The 21,317-nt window shown below is 35.0% G+C and overlaps 3 protein-coding genes across 3 annotated transcripts; 1 reads left to right on the top strand and 2 right to left on the bottom strand.

Moving 5' to 3' along the window:
- On the bottom strand, nt 1-9,461 carry shpk (sedoheptulokinase). The gene is made up of 7 exons (XM_051108833.1): nt 9,185-9,461; nt 7,634-7,775; nt 7,314-7,497; nt 7,048-7,200; nt 4,013-4,188; nt 2,733-2,933; nt 1-774 (listed from the first exon to the last, which is right to left on the bottom strand). Exons 1-7 carry the CDS (start codon nt 9,341-9,343, stop codon nt 380-382), a joined length of 1,410 nt encoding a protein of 469 aa, XP_050964790.1. The 5' UTR covers nt 9,344-9,461; the 3' UTR covers nt 1-379.
- A 639-nt stretch (nt 9,462-10,100) lies between these two features.
- Nucleotides 10,101-11,174, top strand: emc6 (ER membrane protein complex subunit 6). Its single transcript, XM_051108940.1, has 2 exons — nt 10,101-10,312; nt 10,413-11,174. The coding sequence occupies exon 2, from the start codon at nt 10,438-10,440 to the stop codon at nt 10,768-10,770; it is 333 nt and encodes a 110-aa protein (XP_050964897.1). The 5' UTR covers nt 10,101-10,312; nt 10,413-10,437; the 3' UTR covers nt 10,771-11,174.
- Nucleotides 11,175-12,067: 893 nt separating this feature from the next.
- p2rx5 (purinergic receptor P2X, ligand-gated ion channel, 5) lies at nt 12,068-19,977 on the bottom strand. Its single transcript, XM_051108961.1, has 12 exons — nt 19,567-19,977; nt 18,652-18,802; nt 17,864-17,935; nt 17,605-17,680; nt 17,369-17,453; nt 17,122-17,202; nt 15,363-15,504; nt 13,719-13,858; nt 13,333-13,426; nt 13,169-13,235; nt 12,994-13,078; nt 12,068-12,914 (listed from the first exon to the last, which is right to left on the bottom strand). Exons 1-12 carry the CDS (start codon nt 19,698-19,700, stop codon nt 12,620-12,622), a joined length of 1,422 nt encoding a protein of 473 aa, XP_050964918.1. The 5' UTR covers nt 19,701-19,977; the 3' UTR covers nt 12,068-12,619.
- Nucleotides 19,978-21,317: the final 1,340 nt, after the last annotated feature.

Here is a 21,317-nt window from a genome sequence, read left to right on the forward strand (position 1 = left end):
GTTTATTAACATTTGAAATGCTACTGAACATTGTAAACAGAATTTGTTTTTTTCATTTGAAGGCTTTCGGTCATTTAATACAATTCAGAAATACTCTTAAAAAATACATATTGTTTGTATTGCACTCAACAACAATAGTTCTATAATGAGTGTAAATTGAACAATAGATTAATTTGACCCATGTTAAAAATAATGATACAGTATAAAATTAAAATAAATTATTTTGTAAACTGGTAAATTATACAGTAATAAAATGTCTAAATTAAATACACTTAATTACAAAATGTGATTATTTACACATTTTAATACATAAAAAATAGCCCTACCAGCACGGTAGGTCAGATGTCTCAGAGGCAAACGTGATCTTGAGTGTTGTGTCTTATGTTAAGTCGTTAAACACCATGGCAACTCCAGCTGCTGAGTCCACATTTTTTCCGTAGACGACAGGAAATGGAAACACTCTCTCCACTTCCTGTTGTAGAACTGTGTTACATGACAGAGCACTGCCACTGCCGATAATACACTTCACCCCAGCGGCCTGCAGGCTCTGAGGGGGCATCATAGTAGCCATGTTTTCAATAACACCCCTGCACAGAGCCCGAGTCACATGACCCAGAGAGAGGTTAGAAGGCGAGATTTGGGAGGCGCTGGCTCTGGAGGTGGGGTCATGCCGCTCTCCTAGCAGCGTTGCGGTCACGGATAGGTCAGTGTTAGGCTGTGCCAGAGCAGACTGGATCAGCTGAGAGTAGATTCTGGACTCATTTACTTCCAATCCTATGACATAAAACAATAGCTACATTATTAGAGGAGACGTTTCCCTGATAATTTGCTCACCCTTATGTCATCCAAGATGTTCAAGACTTTCTTTCTTCAGTCGAAAATAAATTAAGGTTTTTGAGGAAAACATTCCAGGATTTTTCTCCACATAGTGGACTTCAATGGGAGCCAATGCAGTGAAGGTCCAAACTGCAGTTTAAATGCAGCTTCAAAGGGCTACATGATCCCAGCTGAGGAATAAGGGTCTTATCTAGCGAAACGATTGGTCATTTTCTAAGAAAAATACAAATTTATATACTTTTTAACCACAAATGCTCCTCTTGCACTAGCTTGACTTCATACATTACGTAAAATGTAGACAGAACTACCAACCCAGTGTTTACAAAGCGAACATGCAAAGAAAGTCAAACAAAAGAAGGTAAAACAATCAGACGATTTTGAAGTTGGAGAAGTTTTTCACCCTACCCTGCCTATTTGAACCAAAGTACACAGACAAAGAACTAACCACACGTTACCTTTCAAAGGTGATTACGCAATGCGTGAAGATGCACATCGCAGAGCTAGTGCAAGATGAGCACTATGGTTAAAAAGTATAGAAACTTTTATTTTTTTTAAGAAAATCATCGATGTTCACTATATGGAGAAAAATCGTGGAATGTTTTCCTCAAAAACCTTCATTTCTTTTCGGCTGAAGAAGGAAAGACATGAACATCTTGGATGACCCGGGGGTAATTATTAAATTATCAGGAAATATTTATTCTGGAAGTGAACTTCTGCTTTAAAGGAGAAGTCCACTTGCAGAACAAAAATTTAGTCCACTTCCAGATAATGTACTCATCCCATTGTCATCCAAGATGTTCATGTCTTTCTTCCTTCAGCCGTAAAGAAATTATGTTTGTTATGTTGAGGAAAACATTTCAGGATTTTTCTCCATATAATGGACTGGTATGGTGCCCAGAGTATGAACTTCCAGTTTAAATGTGGCTTCAAACGATCCTAAATGCAGTTGTAAATGATCCCAGCAGAGGAAGAAGGGTCTTATCTAGCGAAATTTTCATTAAAAAAATACAATTTAAATAACTTTTAATCTCAAATGCTCATCTTGTCTTGCTCTGCCTGAACTCTGTGTATTCTGGTTCAAGACAGTTAGGGTATGTCGATAAACTCCAATCGTATTTTCTCCCTCAACTTCAAAAATCATTTCAAAATCCTCCTACATCGCTGCAGAAGTACCGACCCAGTCTCTGCAAAGTGAACATGCAAAGAAGATCAAACACCCTTAACAAAAAAGGTAAAACAGCGATATAGGGCGATTTTGAAGTTGAGGGAGAACATGAGATGGGAGTTTTTCAACATACCCTAACTGCCATGAACCGGAAAAAAAATGAGTTAAGGCAGAGCAAGACAAGACGAGTGTTTGACATTAAAAAGTATATAAATTATATTATTTTTATAAAAATAAGATTTTCGCAAGATAAGACCCTTCTTCCTCGGCTGGGATCATTTACAACCGCATTTGGGATCGTTTGAAGCTGCATTTAAACTACATTTTGGAAGATTAAACTCAGGGCACCATATCAGTCCATTATATGAAGAAAAATCTTGAAATGTCTTCCTCTAAAAACAAACTTTCTTCATGACTGAAGAAAGAAAGTCATCTTTGATGACAAGGGGTGAGTACATTATTTGTACATTTTTGTTCTGTAAGTAAACATGTAACAAGAAGACTATTTTAGTGTTTCTGTTTAAAAACACAATATGTAAGATTTTTTTATTAAAATATCCAAAAACCACTTTGTTCCAAACCAGCCTTTGTTTCTTTGTTTGTTTTGAATATGTGCCCTCCAGCAGAGAAAACGTACATATTGTGCCTTTAAAAGCATAAATGATCAAAAAAGGTGACGCTTGATTTTAAATTAATAATACATTTAGAAATTTAACAATTGTTAATTTACCAAATTCTTTCATCCACGAATCCAGCATTCTGACAAAGGTGGCCATGACATTGCCTCCATTAAGTGATGCAGCTACTGCCAGGTAGGAGCCGTGCAAGTATGGGAAGTAAGCAACAGGAGAGAAGGGGTCTGGAGAATTTGGAGGGATGAACTCTGCAGGCATGCTGAACGTCAGCTGGGCTGAAGTGCTCATATTTAGCACTAGTGATTTAACATAAGTCACAATTAATTTGTGCAGGATATGCATTATGTACACAACCGGTAAAAAGTTTGGAGTCAGTGACGTTTTAATTTTGAAAGAAGTCTCTTATGCTCACCAAGGCTGTATTTAATGTAGAGTTTAAAAAGTAATATTATGAAATATTGTTGCAGTTTAAAAGAACTGTTTTTTATGATAATATCTTTTAAAATGTAATTTATTGCTGTGAATACAAAGCTGAATTTTCAGCATCAGAAATCAGCCTCAAAAATTATTCTAATATGCTGATTTGCTGCTTAAGAAACATTTATTATCAAACACTTGTGCTGAGTAACATTTTTGTATAAACATGGTACTTTTTAAGATTATTTAATGAACAGAAAATTCAAAAAGAACTGCATTTATCTGAAATATAAATATTTTATAACACAAATTTTACTTTTACTTTTGATAATTCAATGTATCCTTGCCCAAGAGAGTTATCAATTTCTTTCCAAAAAAAAAATAAATCTCACTGACCCCAAACTTTTGAATGATAGTGTAATATAAGTGAAAATGCCACAGTCCACAACACTGAAACAGATCATTATTATTTTTCTATAAATAGGAAATGTGTCGAAATACTAAATCTAAACCATCATGTAAAATTTTTATGGATGAACAATGACAAAATCAAGAAAATAAGTAAACAAATTAGGTTTAAGTATTTAAAATAGCATACAGTCCTGTTTTTTAAGATAAGCTTAAGCTGCAGCACAAAAATACCTCTTTTACAAGAGCCCATGAAACAGATAGTGTCTCTAATGCAGCCCTGCCCTTGAGAGAGGACGCTGAAATCTGAGTACAAGATCTGCCATGTTTAAACATACTCATTGCAATCGCATAACATCTCCACCTGGAGGTCAAACTAGTAAACACAAACTGACCTCAGGATGAATATAGAATGAATGTTATTTGTGGCTGAGCTAATATAACTACAACAGTCTGACTGTGGGTCATTTAAGACTGTGAATACAAAGCTGAATTTAGAAAAACATAATATGCAGTATGCAAACTAAAAAAAGAGGCATCTAACCCACACCTGCATCTCCTTTGTCAGTCATGCAGGAGTAGACACTACACTGGAAGTCTCCCAGTGCCGCCCCGACCGCTGTGTGAGCGGGGATGCCATACCACTCAGAGGAAGTATGACCAGCCACAGCTCCGGACTCCACGACGACAGGCAAAAGCTGCACAGGGAAACCTGCATCCTTCAGACTGGAGGACATATAAGCACACAGTCAGTTCATGCTAACAGTAATTCAGTTCAACACAGAGAAACTGTAATATTAAACATAATAGATTAGTTATAATTCCCATGTCAAGACTAAAAATCTGTTCACTCCAAAGATGATAATTATTCATAACTACAGGGGTTGGACAGAACAACTAGGAAATATATAGGCAATATATTATTAGATATATAATACAGACTCCAACCTTATTAGAATAGGTTCATACTGCTGAATAGTCTCCAACTGAATGTCACAGAATATCTTAAAACAAATATACAGCTGAAGTCAAAAGTTTACATACACCTTAATTATTTGACCAAAATAAGAGGGATCATACAAAATGCATGTTATTTTTTATTTAGTACTGACCTGAATACGATATTTCACATAAAAGATGTTTCCATAAAGTCCACAACAGAAAACAATAGTTTAATTTATAAAAATTACCCTGTTCAAAGGTTTACATACACTTGATTTTTAATACTGTGCTGTTACCTGAATGATCCACATGTTTTTTTTGTTTTTGTTTTAGTGATAGTTGTTCATGAGTCCCTACTTTGTCCTGAACAGTTAAACTGCCCACTGTTCTTCAGAAAAATCTTTCAAGCCTCTCAAATTCTTTGGTTTTTCAGCATTTTTGTGTATTTGATCCCTTTCCAACAAAGACCGTTTGAGTTTGAGATCCATATTTTTACACTGAGGACAACTGAGGGACTCATATGCAACTATTACACAAGGTTCAAACGCTTACTGATGCTCCAGAAGAAAACACGATGCATTAAAGGCTGGGGGGTGAAAACTTTTTGAATTTAAAGATAAGGGTACATTTAACTCAGTGGTTCCCAAAATGGGGGGCGCGACCCCTAGTTGGGGCGTGGAGTTATGATAAGGGGGGCGAGGCAAGGCTAGTGTACAGCTGATTTTTATAGAAATTCGAAAGAGATAAACGGCTGAAAATATCAGACGCGCAGTCCGGCAGTATTCGGCGCACACCGCTCAATGTGTGACGCTCCACTCAATATTTCGCTCTATGAATGTGCGTTCCGTCGAGTTGCTCACGGCCCATATGAATGCTCCGCTCGTGTACCGCTTATGCTCAACGGAAATACAAAGACCGCTCAAATAACACGCCGACAGAAAATGTCCATATATACTTGTTCCTGTTTGCAATAGCGTCGCATACTGTGCTGTAACATGCTATAATACTGCTGTACTGGACAACGCTGGTAAAATGACGCTACCCTCCCGTGACAGTATGCTCTGCTCACAAGCTCTGATAACAATAGCTTTGTAGGACTATACATTATTTTGATAATTAGTCAAAAATAGTTTATCTGATTAGTAAAGTTATATCTGATTCTGTTTCATAGAACTGAATAAAATAATGTATTGAGATGTAATATTTATGTATTTTCTGTCCAATTTTATTGTTACTTTCAATAAACGTGGTTATTTTATTGGCTTGTGATTTTTTTTTATTCAGTATCATTAATATTATTGAGTTGAATTAAAAAGTCTTACAAAATGACTATATTAATTAATAAAATAATAATTATTACGAAACAGTTTCAGCCAAGAATTTTCATTTCGGTACATCTCTAGATTTTTATGTACAAAGAAACATTTTCAGGGTGATACAAGACCCTACTGTGAAATTATCTTGTTTATTATACGGCTACCTGCCACATATGTAAATAATTTAACACAAAATATAAATTTCATCATATTTTATTGCCTCAAGACGACTCGCAGTACCCGCTACAGCATTCTGTTATCAGTTGTAGCGGTTTTTGTTGTAAAATAACAGACCATTAGATGGTGCAGTTGATATCAGAAATGAGAATTGTCAGTTAGCCGAGTAAAATTATGAATGAATGATGCATAGTAGTTCTGATCTAAGCATGGACAAGTTTTTGAAAAGACAACAAGTGTCAGGTAAACGTAAAGTAGATGATGAATCTACTTCAAAGATCGCAACTACAGAAGAAGAGAAGAAAATATGAGAAAATGTGTTAAAAAAAAAATGAATGCTGTTACATACTACAAAACATAGTACATAGTAAAGCTGCATGCTTTACTTTTAATGTTTCTATTCTAAAAGTGACCAGTTCCTTTTCTTAGTTTTTTTTCAGTAAGTTGTCACACACTGAATTTTAATTATTACATTTCAAATAAATCCTTCTGAAGTTTATTTTATGTTTATGTGTAAATGCGGGGGTGGGGCTTGAATTTTTTTTATTCTGCAAAAGGGGGGCCTGGCAGAAAAAGTTTGGGAACCACTGATTTAACTTATTTTGTCTTCTGGGAAACATGCTAGTATTTTCACCCCTAGCTAGTGCATTGTTTCATTCTGAAAATCAGTGAGTGTTTGAACCTTCTGTAATCGTTGCATATGAGTCCCTCAGTTGTCCTCAGTGTGAAAAGATGGATTTCAAAATCATACAGTCATTGTTGGAAAGGGTTAAAAAACACAAAAATGCTGAAAAAACATAGAATTTGTGGGACCTGAAGGATTTTTCTGAAGAACAGCAGGCAGTTTAACTGTTCAGGACAAACAAGAGACTCATGAACAACTATCACTAAACAAAAAAGCACAGCTGTGGATCATTCAGGTAACAACACAGTATTAAAAATCAAGTGTATGTAAACTTTTTTTTTTATTATTTTCTCTTGTGGACTACATGTAAATGTGTTTTAAGTGAAATATCCTATTCAGGTCAGTACTAAATAAAAAATAAGATGCATTTTGTATGATTTCTCTTATTTTGGTAAAATAATTAACATTTTGCAGATTCTGAAACTTCGCAGATTGACTTCAACTGTAATATCTAACCTGACTCACATTTGTGTGTTCCATTTGTTGGTGGTTGTGTTGAAGTAGCCCCAGCTGGCGGCATTTTGTCCAGTCATGACACATTTGTCAAGGTTACACAGCATGGAAACCACATAGTCATGGATGGTGCCTGCATCACTGAAACCTGACAGGAACTCTGGTCTAATTCATTGACGAATCATATAAAAAAAAAACACCAGTCAATTTCAGTGTTAAACTATTTTTTTTTCCCCTTAAATTTTAAATTTAGTCTGAAATCTTCAGTGAAACTCTACCTGTGCTTCATGTACCAGAAGATGGTGGCACAACCAAAGCCAGTGGCCACACTGAGGTGGGAGTCAGCTTTGGGTAAGGAAGACAGGAAGTCAGCACTGCAGCGGCCATCCTGCCAGGTGATCAGCTGACTGACGTCTTCAGGAATGAATCTAATGACTTCCTCTTCACTCAGCCATTTACAGCCTAATAGAGACAGATGACAGTGTAATTATTGCTTCCAGCCTATTTATTATTTATGGTTGAAGAGTGTCTTCACCACAGTCCCACACCACAACACAAGAAGCATTAAACATGCTTTTAATAGTTGTTCAATGTTAACCTGATTTAGATTTCCACAACACAATGCCATGCATTTGTCCACATATTCCAATGCACTTGACTTTTTTCAGCTTGTCTTTAGGTAAAGCCTCCATGCACTGATTCAGAGCGGCGATTATTAGTGCAGGATCCTGCTCTTTTGCCTGTTATCAACAATAAATAAAAAGCATGTTTCAAAGCGCACATTAAACAACATTCACAAAAAAGTACAATACATATAGTGGGTAGATTACTTAGAAATTGTATTCCATTACTTATTTCAAATTACACTACCATTCAAAAGTTTTTGAACAGTAAGATTTTTAATGTTTTTTTTTTTTTTTTTAAGAATTCTCTTCTGCTCACTAAGGCTGCAATTATTTGATCCAAAGTACAGCAAAACAGTAACTATTGTGAAATATTTTTACTATTTAAAATTACTGCTGTTCATTTAAAAAAAAAAAAAAAAAATCATTTTTTTCAACATAATAATAATAATAAATGTTTTTAGCAGCAAATCAGCATATTGTAATGATTTCTGAAGGATCATGTGACTGGAGTATTGATGCTAAAAATTCATCTTTGAAATAACAGGAATAAAGTACATGTAAATGTATATTCAAATAAAACAATAGTTACTTTTAAAGTACATTTAAAGTATAGTAAAAATATTACAAAATTTTACTGTTTTTGCTGTACTTTGGATCAAATAAATGCAGGCTTGGTGAGCAGAAGAACTTATTTTAAAAACATTAAAAATCTCTAGTGTACATTATGAAAATTGTAATTAGTAATGTAATCTATAACACTACACATTTAGATAATATAATCTGATTAGACTTCTTTTGACCTAACTCGTTCATCACATTGAATTTAATAGGATAATGTAGTTGCATATTAATATTAAAATGCAAAAAATATATATTTATCAACAACATAAACATGACAATACATCATAGTTTCCCATATGTGACCCTGGATCACAAAACCAGTCATAAGTCACATAGGTATACTTGCAGCAATAGCCAAAAATAAATTGTATGGGTCAAAATGATCGATTTTTCTTTTATGCCAAAAATCATTAGGATATTAAGTAAAGATCATGTTCCATGAAGATATTCTGTAAATTTCCTACCATAAATATATCAAAACTTAACTTTTTATTAGTAATATGCATTGCTAATAACTTCATTTGGACAACTGTAAAGGCGATTTTTTCAATATTTTAATTTTTAAAATAGATTCCAGATTTTTAAATAGCTGTTTCTCAGCCAAATATTATCCTATCCTAACAAACCATACATCAATGGAAAACATATTTATTCAGCTTTCATGTGATGCATAAACCCCAATTTAAAAAAAAACTGACCCTTGTGACTGGTTTTGTGGTCCAGGGTCACAAATGGGTTCGTGAAGGAACTGTAGGCGGTTCGTAAGTTAATAGTTAATTATTAGCTACATTATAAAATGTAAATATAACTTTAAAACATGAAATGAGAGAGAGGGGATCTTAATTTCTCAGTATAGTGTATCTTTTGACTGCCACCGTTTAAATCCAAATGCTGTTACCTACATGTATGTCTGAGGTGCTGCTGATATCAGAGTTTGTAGGGAAGCTCCTACTGTCTGTAACTGTTTTTGACTGCGCGTCTAGCAGGACGACTTTAACTGACGTTGTGCCCAGATCCATGCCGAGAACAAAGCCAGCAGAACAACTGACTGATGCCGCCATGATCTCTAATGAAATCACTACTCGTGTGCAGTCGGAGAAAAAGATGTGCTGTACATGTCATTTAACTGCTCCAAATATTTCTAGCAGTCCAAGATACGAACTGGCGCTGTCTGACTGCTGAACGAATCGTTTTTGTTTTGAATCTTTTCAATGAACATGTTGAACCGATTCACACAACTGTTCTAAATGATTCGTACTGAATGATTAGTTCGGTTCGAACCGACCGGTTTCGCCCTGAAAAGCACGCTTATTGATAAAAGTTATTAATAAGAAACAAAAACTGCAAAAAGGAATATGTATTGTATTTAGTTAAGTAGTAACTTAAGAGTTAAAGCAAAAATACAGAGTAACGTTACAGTAAAGCAAAAAAGTACAGCGCCGTATTGAACTGTTTACCACAATAATTAAAAATAAACATAAAACAAACAAAACGCTCATTTTTGGACGGTTACGTTAAATGTCAGGAAATATGTAATGATATTACGCCCTGACTCAAAAGAATCATTACAGAGTCTCATCATCATTCTGAAGCGAACGGTTTGAAAGAACCGATTCTTCCAAATGATTCCTACTTTCTATCGCCGTTTTTGAGCCTTCACGGATCCCGTAGAGTGGGTTAAAGGTAAATGATTTAAGCATATATTAAAACTAATATTGCTCAGGATTATATACAAAAACATGTATTAATAGATATATTGTTTCTTAAAATTAAGTACGAATTGGTTATGAAGATGAAAAAAAAATTAATTTGATTTTCATTAAAGGTCCCATGATGCTTAGCGAGAAAATGGCTGACCGTGAATGACACACGGTGTGTTTTATCCAAAATTTGTCATTTTTTCCTGCATAATACATTCCTCATTGAAATACAGATTAAAACACATAGACTAGTATTTGATGTAAATGATGCTTTCTTGAATCACGGAGGCAGAAGCTTGATTTGTGTTTATAATAATCTTGATCGTAACGGTAAGTGGAGAATGGGATTTAATGTCGATGTAATGTATGCTGTTTCAGCCGGCTTTAAATGATACACTGTGTTGCACATCTCTCCTGTTTTGTCTCTCAGCGTGTTTTTGCTTTAACATCACGACATGGCCACGGTAGCAGCCAAACGCGAAGGACCGCAGTTCATCAGCGAGGTGGCCGTCCGAGGAAACAGCGCCGTGCTGGACTACTGCCGCACGTCCGTGTCCGCTCTGTCCGGGGCTACAGCGGGCATCCTTGGCCTTACGGGACTCTACGGCTTTGTGTTTTACTTCCTGGCTTCTTTCCTGCTGTCATTGCTTTTGATTCTCAAAGCCGGTCGCCGATGGAACAAGTGCTTCAAATCTCGACGTCTGCTCTTTACCGGAGGCCTGGTGGGCGGCCTCTTTACTTACGTGCTATTCTGGACTTTCCTCTACGGAATGGTACATGTGTACTAAAGGGACTCGGACAGTACAGCAGCCGTGTTAGATGTAGAACAGTACGATTGTAGAGAGCGCTGATTGATGTACCACAGATGTTGTCCGATGAAACTTCAAACATTTTGTCAGTACTAATTGCACTGAAATTTAGATATGTAAAAAATGGCGTGTTGTCATATTCTTTCCTCTTGTAATTTAATATATTCCTAATGCTTATTCCAAGTCAAAGCTGAGTTTGGATCAAGCATAACAACAGTGAAGCATTTTCAGTTTGCTTTCTATGTATGATGTACAACAATCTGTGAACTCCAGGCATCGACCAGAACTATGTAAAAACACAATACCAACTTTAAACTGTATAAATCACATTGTTTTATTTCAGATATTTTGAGGAAAATAAATCATTAACCTCATGGATTAAATTGTGTGGTTTCTTAAAGTACATGATTATTTAAAAGTACTGTATTATTATAAAAAACATATGTTGTCTTGAATGTTTAATACTTTACATTTACTTTAATCAATATTTGAATCCATTGTGAATGACAGTAAACTTTAAAATTGTATCTAAATACATGTAAGAAGAAAAACAGGAGCTCATGGTGTTGCAATATTACTACAAAAATCATTATTGTTGATTATTGTTTTTTATATTGTAATGATTATTAATATCGATATAGAAATTAAACGTTTTTGTTTTGTTTTGGGCACGTCACATTATGACTTTATAGACAAACATTTCCATCTATTACATTAACCAAGTTTAGCCTAAGTTGTGCCAAAACTCCCGTTATCCTGGCATTTTAAGCGCCTTTGATTGGCCAATACATTCCTAAGTTCAACAGAAAGACGTTTGATTGGTGATAAGTCTCAACACTGCACAAAACGGCATGTAAAAGCAATCTAATACAGTTTGATAGATCTAAAGGTAATTCTGCGAATTGAGACTTTTCATTCATTTTCAGATTTCATTTTAATTGTGACCATTTTTGACCCTTTGTCTTAAATTAAAGGGCATCTTAGTTCATTTTGGTGCAATTTTTGCACCTCGTTAAGTTTTGACCCTGCTGTAGTGTAATTAGAATTAAATAATTAGCTTTTTTTAAGACTTTGAACAGGTACAGTCATTTATTCACATCTCATCTCATTAGTAAAAACTATGTGTATAAGATCAATATGTAAACAGTTTATTCATACATATGCAGGCATGCTAGTTTAGATATTTGCAGTATCATGAAAATGTTTGGAATTGGTACGATTTCTTTCGTGACTGAAATACTCACCAAGGCTGCATTTATTTGACTAAAACTACAGTAAAAACAGCAATACTGTGAAATATCACAATTAAAATAACTGTTTCCTATTTTCATATATATTAAAATGTCATTTATTCTTGTGATGATAAAGCTGTGTTTTTTAAGCATCCATTACTTCAGTCATTCTTCAGAAACCATTCTATATATAAACATACAGATTTAGTGCTCAAGAAATATTTCTAATTAATGACGAAAAAAATCATGCTGACCCCACGATAGTATAGATCTTTTAAGATTGTACTATTTTCACATTTACTCAGAATGAAAGCAATGCAGTGACCCAAGCATATTTTGTCAAATATATTAAACATTTATTCAAAGTTGGTTTGACAATTTTTGATGTCAGCCCAGATTTATAATAAATAATTGTCTTATTACTTATCTTATTACAAATCCCCTGTAACAAAAACTTCCATTGCCATTTAAAACACTAGGAGAGCATAACAACACTGGCAGTATTCTTCTTTGGTATGACTGAGCATAGACCCGCTATAAGACCTCCTTCCATACATCCACAGTAAATCCAATGGGATTCAGCATCAAAAAATCCTCTACTGGTGGCGTGATGTTCTCAGGGTGGAAACAGGAGAAATGGTCTGTTTTTCTATAGCATGCTGAGTCCTGAATGACACTGTGCCCTGTGGCTTTCTCTCAGGACTGTGAGTTTTGAGCGCCGAGACTGTAGGCTGGATCCGTCTCTCTGGGTTGCTATTGGGCTGACATGACACTGATGTCAATGGCTGCATCTCCATTGCCTGTTTCTCCTCTCTCTTGTGTCGCCCATCTTGGCGATGATGACCGTGGTGTCTTACATGCTTTCTCTCTCTGTGCTTTCCAGATTGCTTTCTGTGGGTGCAAACAGTATTCACTAAAAAAACATGAAAATAACAATCCACTGCATCTTCCAAGTAAACTTGTCACTTACTTTGTGACTGCCTCAAATTTTGTCTCTCGGTAGAAGGAGCTTTTGCTCATCATGTAGAGCAGAATCATGTCACAGACAAAAACCCCCCTGTGGAATGAAATAGACACCAATCACACAAGACATTTTGTTTCGTGCCTTTTATACTTCAACTGTTAGTAACTAGCTTATTTACTCACTGCACCCATTAAAGCAAGTCCAGAGCCAATATTGATCACTGTTGGAATGATATTGAATTTCCCAGCCTAGAAAACAGATAAACACCATTTTTTCACTATTTCACCACGACTGTAATGACAGGAATCTTTAAGAATTTTCAATAAAAAGTTCATTTTTTCTTACCTTTCCATTAACTAATATATCAAAGCGAATGCCATACACTTTAAATAGATTCCGATAGGTTTGACCTGCTGCATCATTGTAGTATCGAGCAAATCTTCATAAAGAGAGAAACATGTCAGCCATCTTAATCATACTATTTCAAATCTAAATGCTCAAAAAAGTAAAGGTTTAAGATTTTATTATAATACTGCACATAAAAATGTGATTTTAGAAAACTAGCCACTCAGAAATGCTCTCTGTCAATGAAATCATTTTGCATATTCAGGTTTGCTGAATATGAATTCAGTTTTTAAGAAAGCATGTGTGGTTAGCAAAGTTAGCAAAACAGCTGAAACTACTTACAGAACCTTGTTATATGAGCTCAAATTGATAAATCAGAGCAATACCTGAAATTGTAACCCAAAGTGGCAGAGTTCTCTGAATTTTTAGAGGAATCTAAGCGTGTGAAGCTATATTTAGGGATACACTGAGATTCATCTTTATCCAAATCACAATTCCACTCGATTCCAACTCCAACTGAACCACCCTGTGTGCATATAGAAAGACAGTAAAACAATGATATCAGTTAAAATTACCATCTGCATCAAATATAGGACATCACGTTATTCCTTTGCAGTTTTGGAGTTAGTTGTTCCAATTTTATTGTTCTATAAATCTATAATGTTTTTTTTATATACACTACCAGTCAAAAGTTTTCGAACAGTAGGACTTGTAATGTTTTTTAAAGAAGTCTCTTCTGCTCACCAAGCCTGCATTTATTTGATCCAAAGTACAGCAAAAACAGTAAAAAATGTTTTTACTATTTAAAATAACTGTAATTTGCTATTTGAAAGTATCTGAAAATGTAATCTATTTCTGTGATCAAAGATACATTTTCAGCATCATTGCTCCAGTCTTCAGTGTTACATGATCCATCAGAAATCATTCTAATATGCTGATTTGCTGTTCCAGAAACTATTATTACAATTATCAATATTTAAAACAGTTTTGTAACATTATATGCTATATCGTTCAAAAGCTTGGAGTCTCTCTCTCTCTCTCTCTCTCTCTCTCTCTCTCTCTCTCTCTCTCTATATATATATATATATTATTTCTATAAATTATAGAAATTAATACTTTTAGCAAGGATGCAAAATTGATTATACAGACATTTATAATGTTACAAAATATTTATATTTCAGATAAATGCTGTTCTTATGAACTTTCTATTCACTTGAAAAAATTCTACTCAGCTGTTTTCAATATAATAATATTTATTTATTTATTTATTTTTTTTTTGAGCAGCAAATAGAATGATTTCTGAAGGATCATGTGACGAGTAATGATGCTAAAAATTCAGCTTGAAATCACAGGAATAAATTACATTTTAAAACATATTCAAATATTTCACAATTTGACTGTTTTTGCTGTACTTCGGATCAAATAAATGCATGCTTGGTGAGCAGAAGAGATATTTAAAAAAAAAAAACTTAAAAAAAAAATTTAAAAAATGTTATTGTTCAAAACTTTTCACTGGTAGAGTAGCAAAAAACAAAACAAAACAAAACAAACAAACAACAACAAAAAAAAAAAAAACGAAACAACAAATATTGCATTCATATCAAAAAGAGTACTCATATCAGTGCCAGCGGTGCAAACATCTTTAGAATTTTCAACCCATAACAGCAACACAGGTCACTTTTTTTGTAGTTAAAAATTTACTTGTGGTTCTTTCTGTCTTTTTAATAAATGCCAATTTGTATGATATTTCATTATATTCAACTTAAATGCAGACACATTCAAACATAGCATGGCACGTAAGTGTCCAAATACTTTTGGCATGCCTGGATCAGCTTTTTGATATTATTTTCATATGCATCTCTTTAATAGAATCCCCAAATCATACACTACAAAAAGATCACTGTCTTAGTGTGGACAAGTTAGGATATGATCTCTCTTTACTTATACATTGAGCTGCAGCTTGGATATCAACTACCAGTGTGTTTACAGTGGTGGAGACTTTGTTTTAACTTGTCATTTGAAGCACTCGCCTTTGTTGCCAAATCCTGAAAGCTATATCCAGTCCAGTTAATCACATCTCCAACAAGAAAGATGGGACAATAGGGATGATGGTCTTTGTCATATCTGCACGTCTTCAGATACGTGCTGTTGGTGACAGGCAGGACGTTCGATCTTCAAGTGAGGGAAAGAGAAGTAAGAGAAGGAGCATCTGAAACAGCCCTTAGCATTTGCTTGATCTACAATGTGATGACTTTGCAGAAATCATGCCAGTAAGGACAGAGGAACAACTGTCAAGGCACAGGATATCAAGACAGTAAGTCTCAGTTCATGCACGACACGCTATGCTGGTATAAATAGAGATGAGTAAGCGTCAGACATTCAGAGCAGCTTGTGCTGTGTCGTGCCGTGCCGTGCCATCAGTATCCAAACATAACGCTTCATTATGTGCAAGCAAGTCTGCTCTTTCACACTGCTACATGATGGGAGATTTAGGGATTGATATAGCGTTTGGTTTTTCTCTATATTTTTGGTATGCTGCTTTGTAATAACTTGGAGAGTGAATGAATTTATTTCTGAGAGAAATTTTAAAAAAGGCAATTGCAACATGGTAGTACACAGGTTAGATTAGTTAGTGTGCTCATTTAAAAGGACTGTACTGGCTTTTTAAAAGACAGTTTGCCAGATGACACTGTATTTATGCCATGGAAATGATCCTATGTACTTGTGAGTGAACTATGAACTTTATTATTCTGCAGGAGTTTGAAATGGCAACAGAACATCCTGTACTGACACCGAAACAAACCTGTTCAAACGCAGCATGAAAAATATCTAAACAGGAAAGACGGGGGATAAAAAAATAAAGTCGCATGTGTATGATATTAGATACTAAGTTACTCAGCTGGGGTATATATCGCACAAGCTAGAATTGCTAGATATGATCTACAGATTTTATGAGGAAGGGTTTTAGCAGCAGCATCCTGTGGGGGTGAAAAGGTTTTATGCATTTTATAGTTGCTCCACCTAAAACTCTGATGGTGCTTTGTAAAGGAAATCACATGCAAAACCTAGTTGAAAATCTTAAAAAAAAAAAAAAAAAAAAGACTATTGCAAGTTAGTTCAGTTCTGTCATGCACAGATGAGTACAAACATTTATTTCAAGCTTCAATTGCTTATTAGGTCACTAAATGCATTTGCAACAAGCCACAGCCTATTATATATGTGACCCTGGGCCACAAAACCAGTCAAAAGGGTCATTTTTTGAAATTTCTGATCTGACTCGAGAACTGAAAGCTGAATAAATACGCTTTCCATTGATGTATGGTTTGTTAGGATAGGACAATATTTGGTCTGTGTGAAATATTAGATATATTTGAATATATAAAATTTGAACTATTTGAAAATCCGGAATCTGAGGGTGCAAAAAATCTAAATATTGAGAAAATCGCCTTTAAAATTGTCCAAATGAAGTTCTTAGCAATGCATATTACTAATCAAAAATTAAGTTTTGATATATTTACGGTAGGTAATTCACAAAATATCTTTATTGAACATGATCTTAACTTAATATTTTAATGATTTTTGGCATAAAAGAGAAATCAATAATTTTGACCCATACAATGTAGGCTATTGCTACAAATTTAGCCCTGCTACTTACAACTGGTTTTGTGGTCCAGGGTCACATATATGTCTGAACATACTTATTTAGTTCTAGAAAAGTGAGAATATTTATTCTATTGGCTGCAATACATAAAATAAACCGCTAACTTGATGCCTCTAAGCTAGACTTACTTGGAGAAGGCAAATTTCGGAAACTTGATGAAGTTTTTTACATAGATTGTGAAGTTTTCTGCCTTTGCCAGCATGGGCTCCCTGTTGCAACAATTAAAACATTACAGGTACAACAGCAACATGTTTATTTTTCTTCAGATTGTTTCATATAGGCATTAGAAGTGAAAAATATTGCAAAAAAGTGAAGTGGATGTACTGCAACTGAACATGAATTGAAAGGAATTGGTACAAAGCACTGTTTTCTTACAGTGGTGTCTGGCCATGCTCAACAGGGCACCAGGCATGAATCTCACACGTTCCTGTGTCGTTTATACAGCGGCCTGTCTTGACTCCTGAATAAACAACAATAAAATGTAGTCCCTTTAAGAATTTAAACATGCTAGTGTTTTGTTTGTTTTTTACATTTTTTTTAACAACTTTTTCCTTTTATATAACTTTATAAGGTATGCCGTTATAAGGTTATAATTTAGGTTTTGTGCTTACCATGGCCTGCTATGACAGATTCCTCTTCCACACATTCATTGTCAGAAGTACATAAACCATCTGGCACTTTTGGACTCTGAAATAAGTAGAATGAACCAAACATATACAAAAAACTCAGTGCTTTTAAAATGTACAGGGATAAGAAACTTACGAATACAGCTCTCCAACTGAAAGACAAAGTGATGCCTTATGTCTTTGGTTACGTAATTTGTGTTGAGAGTAAAAATAAAATAAAACAATACAACAACCTGTCTCTTACCTCAGGACAGTAACCCAGTTTTTGGTTGGGTGTCACTACATAATTTGTCACAATAAAGAAGACTCTGTCCCCCTGTTTGTTTAAAAGAAATAAAGACATACTTCAGCAGCAAATTAACTGATCAGAACATTGACATATTGTGTCTAATGCGATACTCTCTCACTTCAGGTTTTTATCCACAGAACGACAAGATTTATGGGTCTTTATTTGATTAAATTAGAAAGAAATCTTCATCTATCAAAAAAATTAAATATTAAAATATTATCCTTCATCTAATAAAAGGCCTTTTCATCTTACATACGGCATCTTTTGTGGTCAAAGCTTCAATGTCAGTAATAAACACTGCAAAATGATGAGTGAATTTTACAACCACAGTTTTGCAATAAACATTATGGTACTGATGGGAAGAGAAAGCTTCTGTTTGATTATATTACCTTCTAAGCCAAAGTATAAATGGTGAAAATTACAAATAAATCAACATTAAAAACATTTCATAAATATTCCCATATCAATCTCCAACTGTTAAAGCAAAATTATGCAAAAAAAAAAACAAAAAAAAAAAACAGCTGTTCATTTAGAGGGCTACCAATATTATGATAACTGAAAATAGATGTTCTATTGTGTAACATAATTAACACAGTAAATGTTTAGTGTTCAAATTCTTAGCAAAAGATGTGTGTCATGTCGATAGGTATAGGTAGGTCCATAATCCAACAGAAAAACAGAGATTGTCAGAGAAAGGCCATTAACAGATAGTTTTCTTCCAAATATACAACTGGTATGCTTACTTGTGGGGGAATGACATAGTCCTCTGCACCCCATAGCTGTAAACCAAACTGAGAGCTGTTGGTGAGATCTACGCCCTTGATTTTGGTGATCACAGAACTCTGGATGGCTTCCTCGGTCTCCTGATATCCTTTCTTCCATAGAAAAACCCACCTTTAAGAAAATAAACAGTGTGGGAAACAATAACTTACATTGTTAAAAGTACAGAAAGACATTTTGGTTATTCAGAGAGTATAAAGAAGAGAATCTGTGTGTGACATACAGAGAGCAATGCTGTTAGTCACGTGTCCTATATATGGCCAACACACCCTGAAGGACGTTATAACCTATAGATACATTACATTTAAGTTTTAAAATAGTTATTTCTTGTTAAAGGACAAGAATTAAACCGCTTTAAAGGGCAGTTATGCAATAATGCTGGTGCTTTTGTGTGTAGCATTTGGCCACAGCACATGTGATCCAGGTCGTCTTACATTCAGAGGCTTTTGCGGCACGTTCATGTATGAATCCCAAACCCAAACACCATGTGAAACAGAAGCTGAAGGTATTAAGCTTTTGTCTGGTTCTAGTACATCTATAGCCTACATAGAGATTACTCATTTACATCAAAACAAAGGAGTTTTTTTCACTACATGCAAAACTTGCAAAGCGATCACCAGCAGCAGGTCAAACAGTGCGGAGACACTGCAATGCTTTCAGTCTTTGCCTTGATATAAATAACATCCGTGACATGGTGCCTTAAATGTCGGCTTACATTCGGTTTGTTGAAATTCATTGACTGTAAGCATTTTTAATATAAACAAACACTCAGCGACCTTTTATGATATGTACTTCGAACATTCTAAATCTTCTAAATACTGACAGTGCCCGCTCGCTCAACTCAACGTCCTGATATGGAGAAAGCACAAGGCACGTACCCGATCAGATATCCAATCACCCCCAGCTGAAAGAGTCTGAACAGAATTCCGACCTTTTTGTTTTTAGCGATGACAAATTTCTCGGTCTTGTAATCGAGTAGAGAGAAGAAAAAGTTACCCCAGGTCTGAGCCATGCTCCTGTGTAATTCACAGGCTCGAAGCAGCTGTCAACTGCTCTGCGCAGACGGTGGTGCAGCTGGTTCTTCCCCCCTTGTTTTGTCAGAACCTTTTGCTTTTTGATTTCTCTGATCTCTCCCTTTGTTCCGGAAATATTTCTTTATTTTGACAATATTACTATCACTGATGCAACTGCTGATGCGGGCAGAAAATAAGGGGTTAAGCTGTTTTTAGAACAAAACAAAAGCAACGAATCAAAGGAGCCTTCACACTAGATCTGTAACGTTTGCTTGTTCAGCGGATATCTATACATGTTTTTAAGGGTGAGAACACTTCACAGTGAGGGAATGAGTGAGTGTGTCCCAGCACTGGAGATGCACAAGTTAGTGCACTCTCAGGGTTGCATCCGGCGTAAAACATGTGCCAAATCGGCTGTGCGGATCACTCCGCTGTGGCGACCCCCGATAAAAAGGGAGCAAGCCGAAGGAGAGAGTGAACACTTCACAATGAGCCACACTTTATTAGCAACAGTTGATACAGGTATCATGCACTGACGTATTAAACTAAGTTTATGTCAATTCCAATTAATAATAATACATAATAAACAGGTAGTATACTTATAAAATTCATATTAACCTAGATAATTCAACGCGGTGAAATAAACTTTATTGTAAATATTGTCACAACAGATTTTCATGATATTAGCTCTCGTAGACTTATGTCCAGGGTTGCCGCGCGTCCTAACGAATTTCCATGACTTTTCCACGACCTTTGAGGTCGATACAGGATTAGGATTTATTTTTAGATATTATTTCATGGAGAATGCTGGGCAGATTTCCATATAAAATCATAGTAATTATTTGTAGAACTTTTAAGATTTTACCATTGTTTCAAATCATTGCTTTAGGTGTTTCAGAATGTTAGGGGAGAAAAAAACAGGACCCGAACACTATTCAGTTCATATTCAGTTGAGCTAGATTTGTCTTTTTTTTTTTTTTTTTACCGCTCGCACCCCGATACATTTTGATATATCAATACGCAGGGTACTGAAATCGCTGTTGCGCTGTTTACTTTCACTTTTGCTTTCCTAATTAACGCGCACTCTGCGTAAAAGATGTTCGTCCTTGATCACAAGACTGAGCAGCAAATCCTCCAGCATGGTCTATCAGTCATCTCTCCTTACCCCTTTTTTAAAACATAATTTTTTCAATGAGCGATTTAGATTTTTTTTTAGCACCCTCTTAGCCTGCCCCCAAACCTAAACCTACCCATTTTATAGCTGTTATAAAAGGATATAAAACGTAACTGACCAACATATGCAGGGAAATTAACATTTTAGTAACAATACAGCAAAAAAAAAAAAAAATATATATATATATATATATATATATATATATATATATATATAGTCGCCAATCCCAAACCTATAAAGAAACATGTCAGACAGATAAGTGCAATCACAATAATTTATTTATTGCAAAAATGTGAAAAGCAGTACCAACAGCATTGCAGCCGCAGTCCTCTCTTGCTAAATGCTATATGTTTGTGAGGTGCAGAGCAGAATTTAAATTGTTAATCGCTGAAAATATTTTCCAGGTTATTTCCCTATTCATTCCGCATCATTCAAACACACC

This window comes from Labeo rohita, chromosome 5 (assembly GCF_022985175.1).
Source record: "Labeo rohita strain BAU-BD-2019 chromosome 5, IGBB_LRoh.1.0, whole genome shotgun sequence".
Classification (NCBI taxonomy): domain Eukaryota; kingdom Metazoa; phylum Chordata; class Actinopteri; order Cypriniformes; family Cyprinidae; genus Labeo; species Labeo rohita.